At 42.7% G+C, this 21,976-nt stretch overlaps 1 protein-coding gene across 1 annotated transcript; it reads right to left on the bottom strand.

Moving 5' to 3' along the window:
* Nucleotides 1-11,640: 11,640 nt before the first annotated feature.
* Nucleotides 11,641-14,508, bottom strand: LOC106743226. Its single transcript, XM_014616864.1, has 2 exons — nt 14,446-14,508; nt 11,641-12,628 (listed from the first exon to the last, which is right to left on the bottom strand). Exons 1-2 carry the CDS (start codon nt 14,452-14,454, stop codon nt 12,314-12,316), a joined length of 324 nt encoding a protein of 107 aa, XP_014472350.1. The 5' UTR covers nt 14,455-14,508; the 3' UTR covers nt 11,641-12,313.
* Between the last annotated feature and the right edge of the window lie 7,468 nt (nt 14,509-21,976).

The raw sequence follows: 21,976 nt of genomic DNA, 5'->3' as shown, positions 1-21,976 counted from the left end.
TTCGAGGACCGCGGGATTCGAATTCGCGCGAGAATACCGGGCATTCTTGAGTCATCAGCGATCGATAGCCAAAGTTTGCACGCGGTGATATAACATCGTGTGTAATAAACACAGCATATATTTGCATCGCGCGAGTTACACGGCGGCGGCTTTGACGATATTAAACGTCAGGGAGATAATCGCTACAGTATGCTCCCGACGAGTAGCAATAATTAATATTATAATAGTCTACACGCGCGAAATCCACTTTATACTTTGTTCCATCGACACGACATGACACGCTTTAAAGGGCCAGTCGGTTAATTGTATACGTTTAATAAAACACGCAAATACGGCAGAATTAAACAATTTATTTGAATATCGTCGAAAATGCGCGTTAAACGGGCTAAATGCGCGTTGAATGGAAGACATCACGGGGCCAACGCGGCCTATTGTTTCTAAAAACAACGCCGATTATTAATTGTTTTTCGCTTTGCGATGTGGTTAACATTGAGGCGAACATTTGTCGCAATTATACGTCGGAATAACGACTTGACTCGAAAATGTGATCCCTCATTATCGTACGCGCTCTGTATAAAAATAATTTACCCGAGAGATACATCGTAATACGGTGCTAGAATTTTTATTCTGCGCACAGAAAAAAATAATAGATTCAAGTAAATACTCTAATTTTTTTTAACAAATTTTTACTTGGATCAAATATTTGTTTGGCCCAAGTAAAATATTTTCCAAATATATTATCCAAGTAAAATATTTACCTGGATTTACCTGATCCAAGTAAAATGTATTTAACCAAAGTAAAAATTTGGAAAAACTATGGAGCATTGAAGTATATATAATTATTTACTTGAACCCTGCACTTTTTTTGGGCACGCATGTTCTTTCATTCAAACTCGCATAAAGAAATCAGCACGAGAGTATGTCGATCGATTTTTCAATATATCGCTAAATTAATAGATAAGATAGAAAAACAACCGTTCTTCCGTGAAGAAAAGAATAGTTTCAACTGTCGAAGGTAATTTATCTTAGGTCGCTAGAACTTTTGTAAGTGAAGATATCAACGAGCGGCGAACTGTTTGATGGGGACTCAGGCCCGACAACAGTGGTTACACGTCGCTTCCTTTCAGCGGAGAAAACCCTCGAGACGAGGTGTGAAATCGGAGGCGCGAACGCACTACAATGTACAAGGCACGTGTCACTGCGGTGGCGACAGAGGACAGCACGCCGCTTATGAAAAACCTGCAGACCCTTTAAATGTCCGTGTCTCGACGAGAGATTAACATAGGAAGGTGTTTCAAACGCTATTAACCTCGGAATTTCGCGCGCTACGCGTTCATGCTGATCGCGTGTACTCTCGTTATGACACGCGTTTACGCGTGTATGTTTACGACACGTAATTTACACGATATATATCGTTGCATGGACACGTGAGAATATATTTAACACGTGAGAATATATAGGAACGAAAATGAAGAATCTTGGGAATCTTTAGCGAATAAAAACAAGAATTTCGAGCGTAACACGAAGTACGTACAAAATTAATGGATATCGCGATTACTCGATTACCGTGCCGACGACGGACAGCGGAACCGATTGAATGTATGCGTGTTTCACGATGTCACCCTAATTTTCTCTCGTCTTCGCGAAAGACGTCTGTTATCATTCCCCTTGCAAATTGCGCGATGCAACACGGACACGGTTGTAACGTCGAGAGACAACGGACGGATTACTCAGAATCGGCGATCTGGCTTTCTCCATCGAATTGTCCACTCGATAAACCAAGTGAGCCGCGCGAGGTTGCCTAGCAGGATGGTACCTAATGTAATCACCATAATGGCCACGCCAGAACCATCCTAGAGCTCTGTACCATTGGTACAGCAGCATCCCAGACATTCCTGTATCACTGTGCAATATAGTCGAGGAGAGCGCGCGACGGGAGAGAGAGAGAGAGAGATCCTATATTCTCGAGGTTTCACAGTTATCGTACTAACAGGCTTTTAAACAAGGACAGTGCGTTCCGTATAGCATCCTTCACCGATGGTATCGTGAGTATCGGCACTGATACAATCATAACTTGCAATCGCTTGTTCTTATTCGCACGAGAACAGCTAGACGCGAGTTAAATTTCGCAGACGAACTCACGACAAATAATCTAAAATAGATATATAGATTTAATTTTCTTTTTAAAATGAAATTACGAAAGTGAGAAAGTCACGACGATCTTCTATAATTTTCTTCATAAATAAAGATTTGGATCATCGATGCTGCTATTCTGGAAGTTACCTAATTATACTTCTTCGATATAAGCGTGACGTAAACTCACGTTCGCCATTCAATATGCTCTACCTGTTGATTTTGCCCTATTTGTTCTAAAATTTTGATTCCTCGGATTTGTTATTCATGTATGTGGTGTCTCTGTGTACACTCGACAACTGTTTCGTCTTCGCGGGAGCCCAATATATAAAGCATACACAAACGAATACGGAAAACACAAAATATATCTCAACATCACCAATCTTCGCAATTTGATGTTATTATCTCTCGTTACGCTGTATCAGCAACGTTCCCAGAATATTATATCCCAAACGTGGTCGAGTTACCTTTTATATGGATACATATAACCACAATAACCCGTGTTCTTACAGCACATTTAGCGCTGAACGTTGCCGTTTGATTCTCATTTCGCGTCTGCATTTAAACGCGTCTGTAGACGAATAAAACGTAGGACAGTCGCATTTGGCGTAAAATTCACGGTACGTATACGGTTCTCTTTTGCGTTCCACTGTGCGAATGTGGTATGCGTGTTTGTGTTTTGCGTGCGTGTGTATGTGTGTTTGCGTCGCGCGTACGAGAGGTCGGAACCCATGAAAATGCCAAGCAACGTGTTTAATGTAGCGATAATAGCGTAATCGGATTCGTCCCGTCGATGTTACGACGACATGCGACACCGCGGCCATCGCGAGTAGCACTGGTATTAGCTCGCATTTTGTGACACCGAAAACCAATTGTTCCCGACGCTTTTGTCGGCCGACGAAACGTGCAAGGCAGGCGCGAGAACGATTATGACGCGCTACAATTGTAACGTTGCTTTTTATCGCCAACCAAAATGATGTATACTACTACCGTCGCCGTCATAAACGGTTACGCTAAAGTGCAACGAGAGTGCAGCGAATAGTTATGTAACAAAAACCGACGCGTAAAGTCTACATAGCCGACAAAAAACCTCTCGCTAAATTACCATCGTTATTTATGGCATTTTCCGATCAAAAGACGAAAGTATTTCGCACGCGCATACGTACGAACGCGCGCGCGCGCGCTTGCATGCATACGGATTACTCAGTTTTAATTATTAAAAGATCGTAAATTGTGTCGCGACTGAAAATTTATCGGGTCTAAAAATTGCACACTATCGAGTTAAAATTATTCATTATTATTATTGTCTCAGAGATTCTTCTCTCTCTCTCCTCTCATTTGTTGTTACAGATCATTTATGATGTTGAATAATATTTTTTTAAGAACAGAGATTTTTAATATGAATGTAGGACCAAAATTTCGACTCGGATTGTTGTCGAATGCTACGCGGATACGGTATATTTGCGCGAAATATAAAATTGTTATCTACCTATCGCGCGCGCGGAACCGGAAGCGACTTAGTTCTCGTGGCAGAACTCCCCATTTATCCCGTTCCGTCACGGTAACGACAATTTTATTACATTTTTTACGATGTCCTTTTCCCCTTCGACATGGACGTATCCAATCCACGAATGCACGTGGCTCTGTCAATTATTCTCTCACATAACGGAAACCCGAGAGAGGGATCGAGTGCGTATGCATCTCGACGTTTATCTCCTTTTGTTACTCGCGCTTTGATTTTACTCGAAGAAAATATTGTCATTAAACAGGATTAAAGTATGTTGCGGATTCAAGATCACGTGTGTGAGAAGAAAGGGAGGAACGATTGAAAAGTAAGCTTTATAGGTTTCACATAACGATTGGACACTCGATGGACACTCATTACACGCCGCACGAATTTCCGCGCGGTATTCTGAAACGCCGATAGCAGAATAATAAACATGAAATACTTTTTGGCCACGGATCGGATCGTAAAGGAGACGACGGTTTTACCGTGACTTTTTACGGCATCTTATTTTTCACGACTAGCCCGATAGAAATATATTTCTGATCTGTATCGTGACATGGATATCACACCGAATGGTAAACACGACGAAAATGTCGAACGGCTAAAGTGCTGGATTGCCCTCGATATGTCGCTCCGTTCTAAATTCTGTCCTTCACCTCCTCCTCCTTCTTCTCGTCACGTTTAAATTCGACTAAAATTTACTACGAACCAGAGTGAACTAATTCCCATATAACACGATATTGTTTCCCAATTACCTCGTTGATATGAATATCGCAAATATCGACGATGGAAATACACAAGGCAGTGAAATATTCGCGGCAATTATCATAATTTTACGACAGGTTACATTTTGATAGGAACAAGGGAAAGAGAATCAACTATCATGAGAAGCTTACCGTTAATTGAGCTAAATTTTGTATTATAATTGAATAGACGGAAATTAATTATAATTTATAATTCTATCTCAAAAAAGGAGTATCTCAACATGTTGCCTCTTTTCCACGATATATTATTTTATATTATTTCATACACGTGATTATCATACTGAGAATAATCCCTCTGAATATTGGCAGCATCCTCGATTCGTGAGGATAACCTTTCATTTTTATATCTGTTTAAAGAGAATACATTATATCGGGCCGATAACCTGACTTTAATATATAGATATATATTCAATATATAACCAGAAAGCTTTGATATTTCAAATCTGACCTTGTTTTTCGACAAAATATAAACACCCATGAAACGGGATACTTTACTTTTTTCTCTTACAACGCTACAAAAGCGCCGCGATTTTCCATTTGCGATTTGTTGCAAATGGTTCACGATTACATTCTCGAAGCGTTAATATAATTTAGCATATACTCTCTGTTCAATTGTTTAATGTTTTAATCCCACAAATTCCGGCAAACTTGAAGAAGACTAATGAAATCTTGAAATACAATAACTCATATTCTCAACTCACTTTTATCGATAAAAGTGGTTTCTCTGCCGATCAAATAATTTCTAAGCCATTTTTAGAGACACTTTTAACGATAAAAATGAGTTGAGAGTAGACCAATAATATTATACAAGCTACTGCGGGGCTTTTTGATGATACAAATGATTACCTACTTCCGTTTTCTATATATTTATGAATCTTAACAAAAAAACTCGATGCAAGAATTATTTAATGTCCGGTTAAACATTCGTTAAGATCGAAAATCGCTTGTGTAACGAATGATTTTACACACTTGGAAATACGTGATATATAAGCTGTCTACGTACCGGCGCCCTGTTCCCCTATACAGCATCCTGAACTTCTAGTTGTTTCGTCGTGATATTCCGGATGTTCGCTTGCAGAAGCACTAACACTGACACTCACGTGAATACAATGATTCGATCAGAAAAACGCACGGTAATGGACGATTACATATTTCAAGAGCCGACGAAATATTTTAATCACTCGACACGGGAATAACTAACCTATCGACACATATAATCTGTGATACGCGAGTCTCGCGGTGCTTCGAAACACAACAGAAATTCCTGAAAAAGTCTATAACGCACGATGTTACGTTTGGCCGCCTTGAAGATCGCGAGTGTTTACAGCGAGTGATTATTGTTACCACTTGACCGTCGGCAGCTTACGACATTTGTTGATCGACGGGAGATGAAGTAGCATTTTTTGCCCATTGTTGTAGCACGTCGCGAAAATAACCTAACCTCACCGAGTCGTTATGTTGCAACGAGTGACAAACATGTCGTGTATCGATGATTTACGTACCCGATTTTAAAGAACGACACATTTTCTCGATTGACTCGCGTGAACACGATTCGGAGAATCGGCACGACCGAAGAAACAAGCGTCACAATTGCCGCGATGCCGACGAAAAATCGGTTACTTCGCGCGCGACGGGCAGCGTACTTTTGGCGCGCTTCGTATACGATGACAAGATGGCCGACGATCGTTCCGCTAGAGTCCCTTGATCCTTACGCCAGGCTATCGTTCCGACATCTTGCGCGCTACTTTGCGTATTGACCCATCAGAATAGCGCGCAAGATGTCGGAGCGGTAGCCTGACGTACACATCAAGGGACTCTAGCGACACATAATAGAGATTCCATAATTGGTATGTCGTTCGCGCGGAAGTTCGGAAAATAACATTTTACCGTTCTGGCTCTCCCGATCAGCGCTGCGAAACGCGCGCCCACGCTGACGACGGTATTTTTCTAAAAGCTCCACTGGAAACCGCAGCACTCGGACGTTGTAGGGTGACGCAAATATCAGTCCATTACCGGCCACACGGTTAACGACCGTTTTATTACAATTTTTACGACGTACTTCTTTCCGCGCGCGGTCCAGAACACCGGCCCCCTTCTCCCGTTAGCTTCTCCTCTCACTCTTCCAATCCCGAGTCGTTGCGCAAATTATATATGACCTGTCAATTGAATAACCCTTATACAGGGCACTTCGTTTCAAGTCGCGCGGTACACTCTCGGGAAACCTTGAGAGCGGACGAGATATTATCGTATGAATTGAAATGAGAAAGGTGATCATCCGTAAACTGCAGGGTGCGCGATTTTTTTTTTTATGGGACGTGTTAAAAGTATTTATATAATCCACCGCGTGAGGACGGTTTTATTTTTCTCTTTCGGCCTTAATTGGTTCCGGGCGAAACTCGATCGAGGTACACATTCCGTCAGCGCGAACGCGCTCCAACAAACGCCACAATCACGAGATATTCGATATGGTCCGGTCCGAATATTACACGATTTGTCGACTATCCTCGACGGGTCTTGAGAAGTTGCGCCTCGCCGAAATGCCCTTTTCAAAGGCAACATGCTCGCGGAACAATAGTGAACTGCAGTCGCGCTCCGGCGAAGGCAATCGTCATTGTAACTACTACGAATCAAATGCAAAGACACTTTACGTCTCTTGTTCCGGGTAACGACGATTCACGGCGTGCCCGGGTCTATGCGAAAATGGAACCTTCTTCGAGTTTCCCCCCTGACTCTTCAACTTTCCCGGGCGCTTCAAAGAGCCAAGCGCACAGTCGGAACTTAGAGGCGATAAGATGCATTTTTACGACTTGAACGACAAAGTACATTTTTACAAGCGCATTACGCACGCGTTTATTGCCTGAAGACGAGATAAGTGAAAGGATTTCACGCGCTTGATCTGTGTCTAACAAGCATTGTCGGCGTTATTGTGCTTCTGCTCACTGCAAACGTTTTATAATTCACCTTGCCTTGAAATACTCCAATTTGTCATTCGAACGTTTTTACTTAGATACGAAATAATACGCAAATTTTTGTAATGGTTTCGTAAAGAGGGATATATACTTGATGAAGTTGCTACGATTTTAGCAAGGAGTGATTTTGACAGGCTTTCCCAACCAGGTGATTTTTTTCAGAATACTCGATATTTAAAGAAGCGAAGCGACGATTCGGCCGATTCATCCTCCCTTCTTGCACGCCTGAAGCCTGACAAGCGTCAATATTTAGCCGGTAAACAGAGCGGTGGATCCCATTGTTTAAGCGCAATCGTGGCTTTCTCACACCGCGAGCACGGGTGTGTACGTAAATAACCATATGTACATAACAATCTCTTGGCCATCATCATTCACTCGTATGCTCGCGCCGCGATACAAGCGTCGATCACTCGCGAAACACGCTTTTTGATCCGCGATTCGATACGATGTAATGCTACGGCCGCGAGAGAAACACTTTAGCTTTCCATCATCCGACACAGAAAACCAGACACAATCAGTTAATAACACAATAAATAAATTAGACTCTGCCGTGAAATATTTCGCGGGAGAGTGACTCGGAAGAAGAGGGAAACCGAAATCAAGAAAGTGTTTTCAGAAAATAACTTTACTATACACGGTTGGATTTGTCGTAAAAATAGATTTTACGAATCATGATGACGATAATTTTTCTCTCCCTCTCTTTTATTTCTCCTCCATTCATTCTCCTGCGAAATATTCAACAACATGGAATCCAATTCGACATATATTTATCCATTAATTATGATTTCCGATACCCCAACTAATTACAATTCGGTCCTACCGTTCGATTTCTCGTAAAGTTTTTCACCGAATTCTTTTTTTTTTTTACAGAATATACGTTTTTAAATGTACGACCCATGTTTATATACAGATATGAGCGCAGTACTTGTATCTAACGGTATCGCGTTCAAATAAATACAACACGCGCACTTACGTACATACTCGGCAGCATTTTCCATTAATGAATTCCCTCACGTGCTCCGCGTGCAAAACGTTATGACTTCATAGCGAGGGCTATTTCACTAAAACGTATACGCTACTTTGAATGCGCACCCCGGGGACGTTGCGCTGAGAATTTTTCTGTGCTTTAACGCCGACTATAGCTGAATAACGGTTGTAATAATTAAGTCCGGTGAAATATCGGTTCATTGGGCGGTTGACAGTGAGACGAACCAATTATTAATTTCATTTCAGAGAAAACTCCAGCTACGTTTGTGTACGATATATATATTTCAACGTATGAGGATTTTTATCGCGTAATCTCGCGTCAAACAGACAATGGAAGAAAGGAAACATTATCGTAGGAAACGAAAGAAGAATCTGATGCTAACGAGCATGTTACAATGAAAGAGTAATATCGAGTAATAAAACGCGTTCTATATTACATTGTCGCTTGGGAACGCGCGGGAACAGTTAGTTTCGCTACGGCGCAACGATGTCAGCGATAGGTACATTCGTCCATCGAAACCGTAGCACCAGATACCTCTACCGCATCGCAATTCGATACTGTAAAAGCGAGTAGCCGTGGTAGTGCATAGTGTGCCCTTTCGTTGCTATGCTTTCTCCAATGGATGGACGTGTCGTTAGCTTTCTCACGGGAGAGAGATATATTTGTTATTGGAAACATTCCGGGTGGACTAAGCGCATTATTCGTGACACTTTGAAAATCCCGTCGAACTCATTTTGCACGCGACCCGAGCCGTTTCATTCGGCCAATCAGTGCCTTCGGAAGATAACGTTTGACGTTAACTCATCGAGGACCGCGGTTAAACACTGTGGGAAATTGCGAGGTAAAAATTCCGTAATTAAGTCGCCTCCACGCCCTAGGGCAAAAATCGCACTCCACTTTCCGAGCATTAATTATTAGCGCGTTAAAAATTATTCAAGGCGGAAAAACAAATCAAAGCATTCGTTCGTCGCGTCATTCCCCACCCGATACATCGCGTCTCTCCGAAGCATCGGTCATAACTATCGACACCGGAATTGTTTGATTTCTCGCGGGCATCAAAACGTGAATCGGCAGTCTTTGAGTCCCTCTATGGCCGGCATCCGCCGAGCGGTGCAGTCATCGTGTTTGAACGCACAATGTACTGTGCCGAGTTTGCGAACGTGCGCGCGCGCGCAGCTAGGTGTATACGTGTGCACGTACGCGTGAGCGGCTTTAATCGACCGATTTCGAGCGCGGGCAGAGTCGGTCGGCATCGCTCAAAGTTAGAAGCCGGTTAACCCGCCTGACCGGGGGGCATTGCCGTTGCATCGCCACGCCGGTCGGTGTCTTTGACTCGGCCCCGAAACCGTAACCCGCCGGCGCAATCCCCAACTTATCCCCATGCAAACATCATCCTCTTAAGATTAGCGGCTGTAGGAACGCGTCCTCTCTCTCTCTTGAACATTTCGCTCGCTCGCTCGTTCGTTCGTGCGTCGGGTCGCGTGTGCTCCGACCAGAACGACACGTGTCGACATACACGCGCGAGCAAGCGTGGAAGGTAGTGGGAAAGAGAGGAAGGCAGGAAAGAGAGAGGAAGAGAGGGACAGAGAGAGAGAACGACACGCTCGGAGCAACAACTTGGCGTGAATATTAGATTTCACACTTCGCGAAGATGTCACTGCACTAATGGCACGTAATAGCGCGTGCACGAAGGGAAGATAAGCCTCGTCGGTGGCGGTTGGTTCGTTAGTTTTACCTGCGACGAGCTGCTCAACGAGGTCGCACACGTAAACGTCCGGACTGATAACGCGCGATTTGTAATCGCCGAGGTTTTATGTAACGAGAAGTTGAGAAACAGCTTTAAAGATAATCCATATACCATATATATTTACGTGCGAGAAATTACGAATATAATTCACTTCCCAGTTCGGGAATGTTTCCTTGTGTAAAGAGGATTAATTGAACCGCCTTTTCGTCGTCGGCGTCAATTAATATCAAGCTTCATCGATCCTTCCTACTAATAATTTTGCGTCGAAGGTGATTCGGAGATTCCCATTTATATCGATAGATCGCGAATTCTAGACTCTGACGCAGTAAAGTCAAGTTTTTCGGGGTGAAGTGGAAGCCCTATTATCCCTGCGCTCGACGATCAACACGCGGCGCTGCTTGGAATAAGGCGTGCGGCACCGAAGATACGCAAAGTTCAGCTAATTTTAGTTTAAAGCTACCATAAGCTCGACGACTGCACGTAGAGCCCTGTGTAATCTCGCTGTTAATCGGTTGCGTGTATTAAATCCAAACGCCGACCGGATTAAAGTTCCAACACGTACGGAGGACTGCCATGACTTGGTGCAATTCGCCGACGGAATAATGTCCAGCGAGTACGAAACGGCAACGCCTGAAGGGTGGCACGTCAATCTCGCGAAGGCACAGCATTGAATCGTATGTATTACGGAGTACCTTCGTTTTTTTTTACGTAAAAAGAGAAAAAGAAACGGAGAAAATAAAAAATACAAATAGCCTAATTGCGGAGAACGAAATAATCGGATTTCAATAAAGAAATATTTCACAGGCAACATAAAAAAACAATCTGTCGTTTAACAATATTTTTAACATTTACTTTGCTATTATACGTATCGTTTTTACAAAGTATGTCAATGAGATTTAAAATTGTCTCGCGTGTTCGCGCTTTATTAACACTTAAAGATCTTGCTCGATAATTTAATGCAAAAAAAATCAATATTCTTTCTTTAATTCTTGACTCTACTTCTTTCAGTGCGCGCATGCTTTTTGATGTATATAATTCATTCCCGTTAAATCTTACTTGTGGCTCTATCTTGAGAAAGATACAATGAACTAAGAGAAATTGAGAGAAACACACGCACCTTACCGAGAAGAGAAACGCTACGTTAAGAAAGAACTGGTTTTCTATCTTTTCGACGGTGGTCAAAACTAATGAGAAACATAGGTACTAACCACAGATAAAATATTATTAGTTAATGATATCCTGTAATAACACGTTCTCGTCTTTACCGACGAACGTTACACACGCGATGACGAACGTTACACACGCGATGGCGACACCATATATTAATTATCTTTAGAAGGCAGCGAAAAGTAATCAAGCTATTTACTTTGTTAGCACGATAACCTAAATTTAACGTTTACACTTGCTTCTCGTTTTCAATATCGCTGTATTTTTCTGTAAAACGTATTACACATAATAATAATGTTGTGAAATATAAATTTTACATTACAAAATGAGCAATATTTTTGTCATCTTACACAGTAAAGGGTAAAACAACAGATTGTGCAATTCGATTTTCGATGGATTTCACATTTCTTTATTCTTGGAATACATCGTTTCGAAAACTTAGCTTAGAATAGACAGCAGCTCTAATTTTATACCATTGACTATACAACTGCAGTCGTGATGTATGTAATAACAGCAATCTTGCAATGGAATGACGGTTGCAACGGCGGCAAGAGCAAAAGAAAGCGTAAATTGCACCTTTTCTCTCGCGAGAATTCATCTGGCAGCCGTTCCATTACGCTCGAAATTACGTTGTTAGCGAATAACAAGTTAAAATCAAATCTACTTCGTCGAGGTAATGCGGAACAAGTAATAATTTATCGACAATCATACCCTGCAGAGGCATCCTTTTGCGAAAAGATTGGATGTTAATTAACGAAAAAAAAAATCTTTGCAATCCTTTGCAATGAAATAATTTTTAGACATCCTCGATTCTTAGTCTCATTTGGCGAAGAAAAATAATCATGTAGTTTATGTAAATTGTCCTGGTATCATATATAAACAAACGCTTAAGCGGCGGGATGGAGGATGCATATCAGAGCATCTCTGCCGCAATAAATTAAATATATTTTCTTCGCAGTAGTTCTTATAAGGGCAGCGTACGTGCCTTCAATATTGATGTCATCGAACGAGGTGTCGAAACATCGAGATTCCCTTGCATCATTTGATGTCGGAAGGCTGCAACCTTTTCAGGACAACATCGGGAATCCGTTTTTCCGCCAGATTTGCCGTCCCGGGCAGTCGATGCGGTATCTGAGTCCTTTCCGCCAAATTATTATTCGCCGACAGATTATTCGTCCCCGCAGCGAATAATTGAGATATCGGTAGCGCCTTCTCTTTGAGGTTTTCCGTGCCAGGTAGCTGATCGTCGATTACCTCCGCATTGTTGTTCAGATGGTGATGGACATCGTGATTCGGTTGAGGCGTGTGAGGAGCCGCCAGTGCTCCATAAACGCCGAGGAAAAGTACTAGAAACTACATAAAAAGCACTGGAATGCGGCGTATTTGCATTAACTTAAGTTTGAGTGAACTCGAATTTACTGGGAAATTCTCCAAGTTCAATTATCATAATAATTACAATTAGATATTGAACAGCCGCAATGAAAAGTGCCTCGAAATATTTCCTTTCCGATGATCTCAACTGACATTAATCGAAACGACCGGAGTGAAAAATTATTACGTTCGCCGTCGTGTTCGCTTGGTTGGCGCGCGTCAGAAAAACGACCACTCCATCGTGGAAGGATCACGCGCGAGATTTATTTCCGAAACGTGATGCGCATTACGCGGGATTTACGCGAAATTAATTCAGCGTGCCGTCGCGCGACTACGCACGAATGAATAACGGCCGCGAATTTATGAACACAATCTAGGTGATTCTTTTTCCTACCGTACCTTCGACATAAAGTCGCGCGGGACTTGGGCGAAAGTCCTGAAAATCCTGAAAATCATCCGGAGATCGGAGACTGCTCGTTGAGGATTCTCGCGGAAATTTCAAGCGGACTCGCGACACTTGCGTAGGTAAATGGGTACGTAGATGAGCAAATAGGTATACGCGCGGGGGAGATCCGACACACCCCCACTATTTCACGTAGACACGCTCGCGGCCTCCACTTCACTTGACCCAAATCGCGACCAGGTTAAAAGATAACCCACTTTCTCGCGATTGACTAGAGATTCGTCGAACGGGACAAAGTTATTTCTGCCGCGGATAAAAATGATTTTTTGCCGTCACCGAGATCGGTCGCGAGGTGCGCTTGCCGAAATAAGCTGACCGCGCCTTGCACTCGAAAAAAAAAATAATCGATCGCTAATTTTATCGCTGTCGCGAGACGCGTTTCGCCGAACAAGAATACCGAAAGAGAAAAAGTAGACGTCGAAGATTGTGACACCGGCTTGATACTTCGATAAACTGTCGAGCCTATCTTCAATTAACCGATTCAGCTATCTGCTTGCAGAATTGCAATAGAGCTCAAAATAGAGCAAAATACCCGAAACTCCATACAGTTCTCCGCTCAACGTCATTCTTAGATTTCCCGCCGATTAGCTAATCGCTTTTATCGCGGACACGACGCAGTTCTCGCACGGATATTCCGGCGATATTAATTGCTGATGATCTATCCGAGCACCGTCAACCACTTTGCGAGTAATCGTGTGTCCCGCCTTCAACGACAGACGTATAATTAGATTTTCTTGCTAAAATTATACGAACGGCGAGAGCACCCTCTCTTCCCCTTCTCGCCCACACAACCACGCTAACCATTCGTGTAATTTTAGCCATGAAATTTAATTATAAGCCTTGCTACTAAAATTAGCGAAGGGCCGAAGTGACTCCATTTATCTCCCGAAAGTTGTTTCGTTCGTTACGACATTTTAGGAAAGAGATGGACGGTCAATAAAGGAGATATTAATTTTCCGCACGGTGGGAAATATCGCGGATTAATCGTTGCAAAATAAGCGAAGCCGTTCGCGTTATAACCAACCGAACACCAACTCGGACAGAGGCTAGCGTCATGATTAAAATGACGTCACCCTAGCGAGAAATGTTGACGCATTCTTCACTGCTTATCACCAAAAACAATCTCCGATTCGAGTATTGTGTTCGGATTCGTGAAGAGTCACGCGATTGGAATGCGACTGGGATGTTCGTGAATCGCGTAGGAAAATGCTCGCTTTTCACCGATCGTCGGAGAGAAAATCACGCGACCGAAGGCAAATCTGTGATCGAATTCAATATCACTCTTCGAAGAACACGCGCGCGCTCGGGAAGCGGATCCTTCGATCCTCTCTCTTACCTCGATCATGTTCGCTCGATGCGCAGCGACCAACTATCCTCGGGAATGGCATGATGACACTTTTATATAGGTATATATGTATATGCATGCCGACGCACCGGTCTTACCGCGTGGCGGCGAATCGACGTTTTATTTTGGCGAGTCAAACGATCTCGACGGCCTGGGGCGAGATCTTTCGGGATTTTTTTTTTCTTTTTCTTTCGGATGAAGTTATCATTCTCAACAGCCTCCGTCAACCTCTGTTCACATCCGCAGTGGCGTAGCCACCGAATCTTTCTGACGATTGATAACTTTTCACGATCTCTTGCGACGGGAAGATAATTGCAAAGAAATATCTACGTTTCTCGACCAGTATTCAACGAGAATTATATAGCCATATATATATACGTCGACACGTGGATTGTTGCGTGGAGTATCTCTCGCGGTCGTGTCAAGGCGAGTCTGACGGGTTTTCCCAGTCGTTAGCATCCCGAAGGATCTTACGTGTGATTTTAAACAAATCAATCTCCCAACTTCCGTCTACATCCGCGATGACGTATCCACAAGCTCCTTCTAAGATCTAAAAACTGGTTTTATTCGCGGCCATGGATTAAAGCGCAATCGCTAGTTACTACATCGGCACAGTCGCAATCTCTCGTGTGTTTTCACGGTAGCCGTGATTCGCAAAATCGATCGATATCGGTGCTGCATCTCGGTGTTTTCGCGCGGGCGAAAATAAGCCGCGGCGCAGTAGCAACGATATGGAAGACCTCGGATTTTCAGACAGAAATCGCGGCTCCTTAGACGTTGTTAACATCTCGGGAAAGCGTATTCCACCTGCTCGGCTTTAGAAGATATTTGTCCCGCCAGCGAAACGTATGCACGCGCGCGAATCCACAAATTTTCGTATTATCGCGTACTATCGATGCGATAATTAGACTCTGATAGATAGTTGATATGTAATTAGTCTATGATTGCTATACATACATATATACATATTTTAATTCAGGAATATGTGATTACTAGAGAATTCGGGTTCGGTTTGATCCAGCTGCAACCGACGTTATTTCAGTGTGTTCGGATCTCGAGGTTGCAGATAAACTGTTCTGACAAATCTATTTACGCGGACCAAGATAAAATTCAATGTTAACGTCGAATTATATCCAGAACTTTATCGCACCACCGATTATCCGATTGCAACTGGGCATGAAATTTCGATGATAGCGCGCTACGAAACTGAGGTTCGTTAATTGTTCCGACGAACAATAGCTATCCAATAGGAATGTTGGATATAACGGTAATAACCAGATTGCGCGCTCCGCTTGTGAGCCATGATGAGAAGGCGATCTCGCCAAATCGTAAGATCACGCTGAACGATACCAATTGGTGTTGGCGGTTCTGCGTACGTAAATATTATTTTAAAAGATGAGAGTAAATTTCACTTTGTGGCTCTCCTGCCTCACCTAAGGCGACGTCTATTTATTGAAAACTGACTAGCGTGTTTTATCCAACAGTCGGTGCGCGTCACGATTCGCAAAAGTATTGTATATTGACCCAAAATTAACATCACCGCACCGTCGACTTCCTAGTTCGCTAGACAATACAGTCCTTACTGCGAAATGGCATGTTTACGAAATGAGAAGTTTCGAATGGTTTGTTTGTCGATGTCTTTGTTCCCCGTGTCGTAAAAAGGTATATTCGTTTGTAAAACAGTTTCACAACTTTCTTCGACGCATTTTCGAAACGCATCTTGACATACACAATATGTTGTAAAATACGCAATACGAAACGGCATTATTCGACAATTCTCAAAATACCTCACCTTACGTCTATTTTTAAAATAACAAAATTTTCCGCTCCAATCTCTTCAATCAAAGCGAGCTAAACGATTCACGCCAGCCTGGATATCAACTGTCCACTTACTTTCATTTCGCGAGGGCAGAGTTAATTTAATATTTTTAAAGCGCGCGATGTTCATCCCGAGTTCGCGACTAGCCAGAAATAGTGAAAGAGAGAAGAGGCTTATAGAATATTCCGACGAGGCGTGAGAAGCGATTTTACCCGTCTTTAAAAATAAATCCTCGTTTAGCGGAAAAAATTATCCCGGAATTATCGATGAAAGGCGTCAAGCTCGGTTGGCTTCATCTTCTTCGATGCTTAAAACGGAGGAGCTGCCATTCCCAGTGAATGACGCTTCATCAGCCGAGCCGACCGTGCGGCGGCGAAAGCACACGGTGACATCATTTGCGACCAAGTGATCTCACTGAGGGTCGTGTGACGCCACGAAGCCCTATTTCACTTGATCGACCAGGTATTGCCTGGTCACGTTACGGTCTAGCCGCGCGGAGAAAATGCCCGTACGTCGGCACGATGACGTCACTGAATTCCATCCCGTCCCGCCGAGAAGGGCACGCTCGATAATCTGGTTTTTCTGACGTACTCCGAGCGCGCCTACATGCATATAATGCGACACTTGTTGTAACGTACGACGTAAGACTATTACAATGTAAAATGCCCATGATAACGTAGTATGTGACGCAAGCCTATTGATTTTTTTTACAACTCGCTCGATTTCATTCGCACAAGGACATTTCGCGTCAATTTTAAGAACCTCGGCGAAATCTTTTACAGAGGTAAAAGAAATATACAGTAATTTATAAAAATATTCCAAAGCACGCGACATCATTAAAAACATCTGAATGCAAATGTGGTTGAAGTTTGGAGCGATCTTGGAAAGAAAATTAAAAAGATTTTTTTAAGTTCAACTTCAGTAAAATAAACACAAAGATAAAAAAAAACAATAAAATTGTTAAATTAAGACAACAAAATGTGTCAATATTAACCCTTTGCACTCCAGCCTAGTAATGCATAGAGGCTATTAGTTCCAAGTACATACCTATGATGTAGAAGAAAAATAGAGTCGTTTCAATAAAACAAAATTTTTATTTCTTAGCTATTTTATAACAAAACATATTCTATTATAAAAGAAAAACATAAATTTTGGGACTTAAAATTTCTTAAAGTGCCGAGGCACAGCAAAACAACCATGTTGCCGCTACGGCGACAGCGGAGTGCAAAGGGTTAATACAAATAAACAAGAGAAACGGAAAAGATTGTGTGCGCACGAATATTCACACAAATTAAAATTCTTAATCTATATACATGTATTTCATCTTCAATGTAAATACAATATGTATAAATGTATACGTATCACATATATGGATACACGTGCATATAGGTTACATATACGAATACACGTGAATGAAGGTTCCTTACACCCATGTACATGGGTTATGTGTATACGTGAATATTGTAACACATGTATAATCGTGAGCTCTAATTTTTACGTAACGAAACACCATACAAAAGTAAAGATATTCGAAACGCATAAATATATTTAAGAACACGCACCCATATCACTAAGGACATCTAGACACTACAAGCTCTAAAAGAGAAAAATCCATTAGCAAAAAAGAAAATTATAGCATTTCAAGCAACTCGTTCGAGTTTCTTCGAGTGTCCAACTTTATACCTGCTGACACCGGAAATGTTTCCATCGAATTGTTCGTCACTCGTTTACAAAAAAAGATGTTTTCATCGAAACTTTCAATAAGAATGAAGAGAATAAAAAAAAACTCAGAAGCACTAAAATAGCAACGTGATTGAACATGGGACCGCAGATGCCTAGGATGGATTTCAATGAAACTATACAAAAGATCGAAATTGTATTCGTAGAAATTTCACTTTATTTTTAACCATTAATTTCACGTTACTTTTTACCATTAATCATCAGGGAACGATGCTCTCTTTCTTTCGCAAGCAGTTTTTGATTTTCAATCGCTTGCAACTTAAAAATCATCGATATTTCAATTTGTTCGTTGGTTTTAGTTTTAGGATACACCGTTTACGAATTCATCGGACAGTCTCATTACGCGGAACGTGAGGACAGATTCGCGGGTATCCTGCATAAATATGGTTGCAACGACCCTCGTGAGAGAGCGACGAACGCACGTACGACGCATTCGATAGGGTGCATTAAAATAATGCGTGCATCGCAACTCTTAAATTAGTCATCGTCGTTCCCCCCCTCCCCCTCTCCCCGTCCCTTGCCGTTAACTCGCAATGTTTCGGCACCTGCTCCATGCGTGTTGCTGTGTGTTTCTTTTTTCTTAACGTTCTAAGTGAAAACAGCGAAGACTAAAAATAGACGGTTTGACGCACGCTGCCGGCGCTAAGGTAAGTAAGCAACATGAACCGTATGTTTGCTCTTTCCCCTCGCGTTATAATCTACCGACGCACGCGCACGCGCGGTACGCCGTTGTTCGGGAAATTGTAGCAATGGAGAACATAAAAATCGCAAAGTATCTCAATAAAAGAAAATAATAACAAGGGTATAAATTATTAAATTATTAATTTGTAATTTGAAGAGTTGTGCTATGCAAAAGGGACATCAAGGAACTGTGCGCGGCAAATTGCACGACAAATTTTTTCATGAAGTTAGTTGCATAAGAAATTGCCAAATAAAATGCGCTCTCATTATAACAAATTGCACAAAACTCACCAATCGTGTCGTTTTGGCAGGTTTCTCCGCTTCCAATCATTGAATTTTCTGGCAACAGTTATTCCAGTAGCTCCAGAATGTTTTTCTCTTCTCTCGTTCCACTATTGCCCTACAATAAAAAGAATTAGATCGTTTACTTGGAAAAATAAAAATAATCTAAGTCTCTAAAAATTAACATGTTAAATATAAAATGTAACATGTACAATGTCAGATAATAATAAGTTAGATGATATGTAAAGAATAAATTCATATTTGTGCTTTCAAGTAAAATCGCACATTTTGTATTCATACTCCGATAAATTCTGCCGAGAGATAAATTTCACGACTCAAAGCGAAAGGTCACTCGAGTTTAACGGAGGGACGAAACGCTAATCGACTTTCTAATATTCAAGATAGATTTTCGCGAGAACGGAAAAGAGCTCGCGTGTGAAAGAAGAAATCTTATTCTACGCTCTCGAGCTATTTTTGCACGAAGAATCATCCCCTTCGATTGTACCACAACCTGCTTCGGAAGTCTGAAATCGGCCACTTCGAGAAACCTCAACGCAACGGAGAAGAACTTTAACATCCGTTATTCTCGTTTGCGGTAAATATCCCGAGGTTCTCCAATGTAGACGTTTCATCAGCCGCGTTCCGCGAACCGTCGACTCGATAATAATTATGTACTCTCGATTCCGCGGCCGTGATCGCTGCGGGTGCTCTTCCTCCCTCCCTCTTTCGTTTCCTCTCCATCTCTTTTTATTTGGACATTGCGTCATTATTATGTATGCAACCGACTCGCACATTCACACGAGCGTGTTCCACGTACACGTATATACATACGTAGTGCCCCAGCGTAGGTGGAGTGTGATTGAACACGCACTCGTCGGCGAAGGTAAAGCCTCTTCAACGAACCTACCCTATTATCTTTTCCTCCTTCTTCTCTCGCCCACTACACCCTCTTCGCTTTTTCCTCCTCTTCGCATTACGCTCGATAATCCGTACTCCGCGAAGCTCCTTAAAAATCGACCGTTTTAACAACAGTGTCTCATGTATCTTTGTCCGCACACAGCGAGATACACAAAATAAACACTTTTACTAAGAAAATTCTAATCCGAATAAGCGAGGTGACATATGAAGATTAAGAATTATACATTTTCCCCCGAGCTTCCGAGTACCGTCGGATGATAAAGTTCACAGTCACGGAAGAAAGATCAGCGACTTCCAAGAATGATAAATGCCCCGAAAGTTCAGTAGCGGCTTGGCGAGCGACCCGTGCGTGTACGTCTGATTCGTGCCAGCGCGCGGCGCGGCTTCGCGAAATTCGCGAGATAGACAATAGAGGCGTCTGGTCTCGGTTGGTGGTATAGACAGAGAGAAATGTGAAACAATAAACCGCTATAAAATTCCTCTGTTCCTATACGTTCATTTCTCGCGCACGATCGCCTTGAGATTTTTACACTCCCGTAAATTAACCCCGCCTGCCATGTCCCCATGAAACCAGGAGATACTCGCGCGAGTTCGATGATGCCAATATGTTTCTCTATCCTGGTTCCTCGCTGTTTCTCGAAATTTGCCGACGTCAAGGCGTTTCGCGTGTATTCCCGAGCGCGACGATTAACAACAAGCGAGTCCGATTCGCGACGATTGCACAATGGACTCGCACTTGCACTTTACACATCTCTATATCACGACCGTTTCTCCTATTTATATCTTTAATATCCGGCTATGCACACCACAGCCGAACATCTCTATGGACTTCGTATACTTGACATACATTTTAAAAATACTTTCAGGTGCAAAATCGGGCTCGAGACGGGCGCGTAATCCGCATTAACAACTTTCGCGAAGAATTCGAGAAAATTATACACGCGTTCCCGGGGGAACGAATGAGAATTTCGAAACAGATTCGCGACGTCGCGTTCGATCGTTCACCTTTGCATTATTCCCACCGCGACATTGAATGACAATTAATTAAAAACTCGTCGCAGTGGATGCGCGAGAGAGAACAATGAGTCCCAAAAGGGAGGTCGCTTGCATTCCCGCGCGGCGAACGTTCCTCTTTTATTTCGCTCGATATTTGTGAAAGCTGAAATATGAAACTAGTGATGCGAAAAGTCAATAAATCCACTTTAAGTCGATCCGTGTCAATAATCCATTCGCGCAGTTACAAAAATATATCTCACGGACCCGAGCGGTACCGAAATGGCTTTATTCCGCAAAACTCACAGTCAAACAGACAATAAAGAGCGCTTTAAAAATATAAGGACCGAAGAAATTCTATTTTTTTTCGAGCATGGTCGTCTCTAAATCCGCGGGAAATAATATCGCGAAACGACCTCGGCTCCTTCTGCGATAAGCTTATCGCCTTACCGCACGCCCTTTTCGCTCACAGGAATTCTCATTGCTCGCGACCGGTTATCGAGTCCTTGCTCCTAAATCTCGAGAATGCGCGTCACGGATGCAACGATATCCCCGATCGTAAACAATTATCGCGGCGAATGTATGACGTGACGTGCGACGGGCGAAATTAGAAAAATCAATTTTTAGCCGACGCGCGTCTGTCGCGTCCTTTTTACGGTCGAGCGAGGAAAAACCGGTAAACCGATGGAAACGGAGCGTCGCTATTTAAATACGACTATGGCAATCGGCGAGACTAAAGATATCCCACGACGTAGAAACGATCAATGACTACACGTGTAGAAGAGTCTCTCTTCCTCTCTCTCTCTCTCTCTCTTTCCACCTCTATATGTCTGCGGAAAATCCAGTCGCGACGAACCTCACTTCTATTCATGCGAGTGTCCCGCTCATGTAACACGCGACTCGCCGATTCGCGTAATGCGCTCGTTAAAAAAAGCTACCGTACGACGCACGGCGTTACGCTCGTTCTACCCCCTATACTCGATACCGCCGCACCGTGTGCGTCCCGCGCCCTTTTATAATCCACGTCTGCGCGGCTCCCTGCGACCGGGTGTATAAAAGCGACGCTGCGCGTCGCGACGCTCCAGACGA

This window comes from Dinoponera quadriceps, unplaced genomic scaffold, assembly GCF_001313825.1.
Source record: "Dinoponera quadriceps isolate SergipeBrazil2010 unplaced genomic scaffold, ASM131382v1 scaffold616, whole genome shotgun sequence".
In the NCBI taxonomy this organism is placed as follows: domain Eukaryota; kingdom Metazoa; phylum Arthropoda; class Insecta; order Hymenoptera; family Formicidae; genus Dinoponera; species Dinoponera quadriceps.
This window is presented reverse-complemented; position numbering and strand designations above follow the sequence as displayed.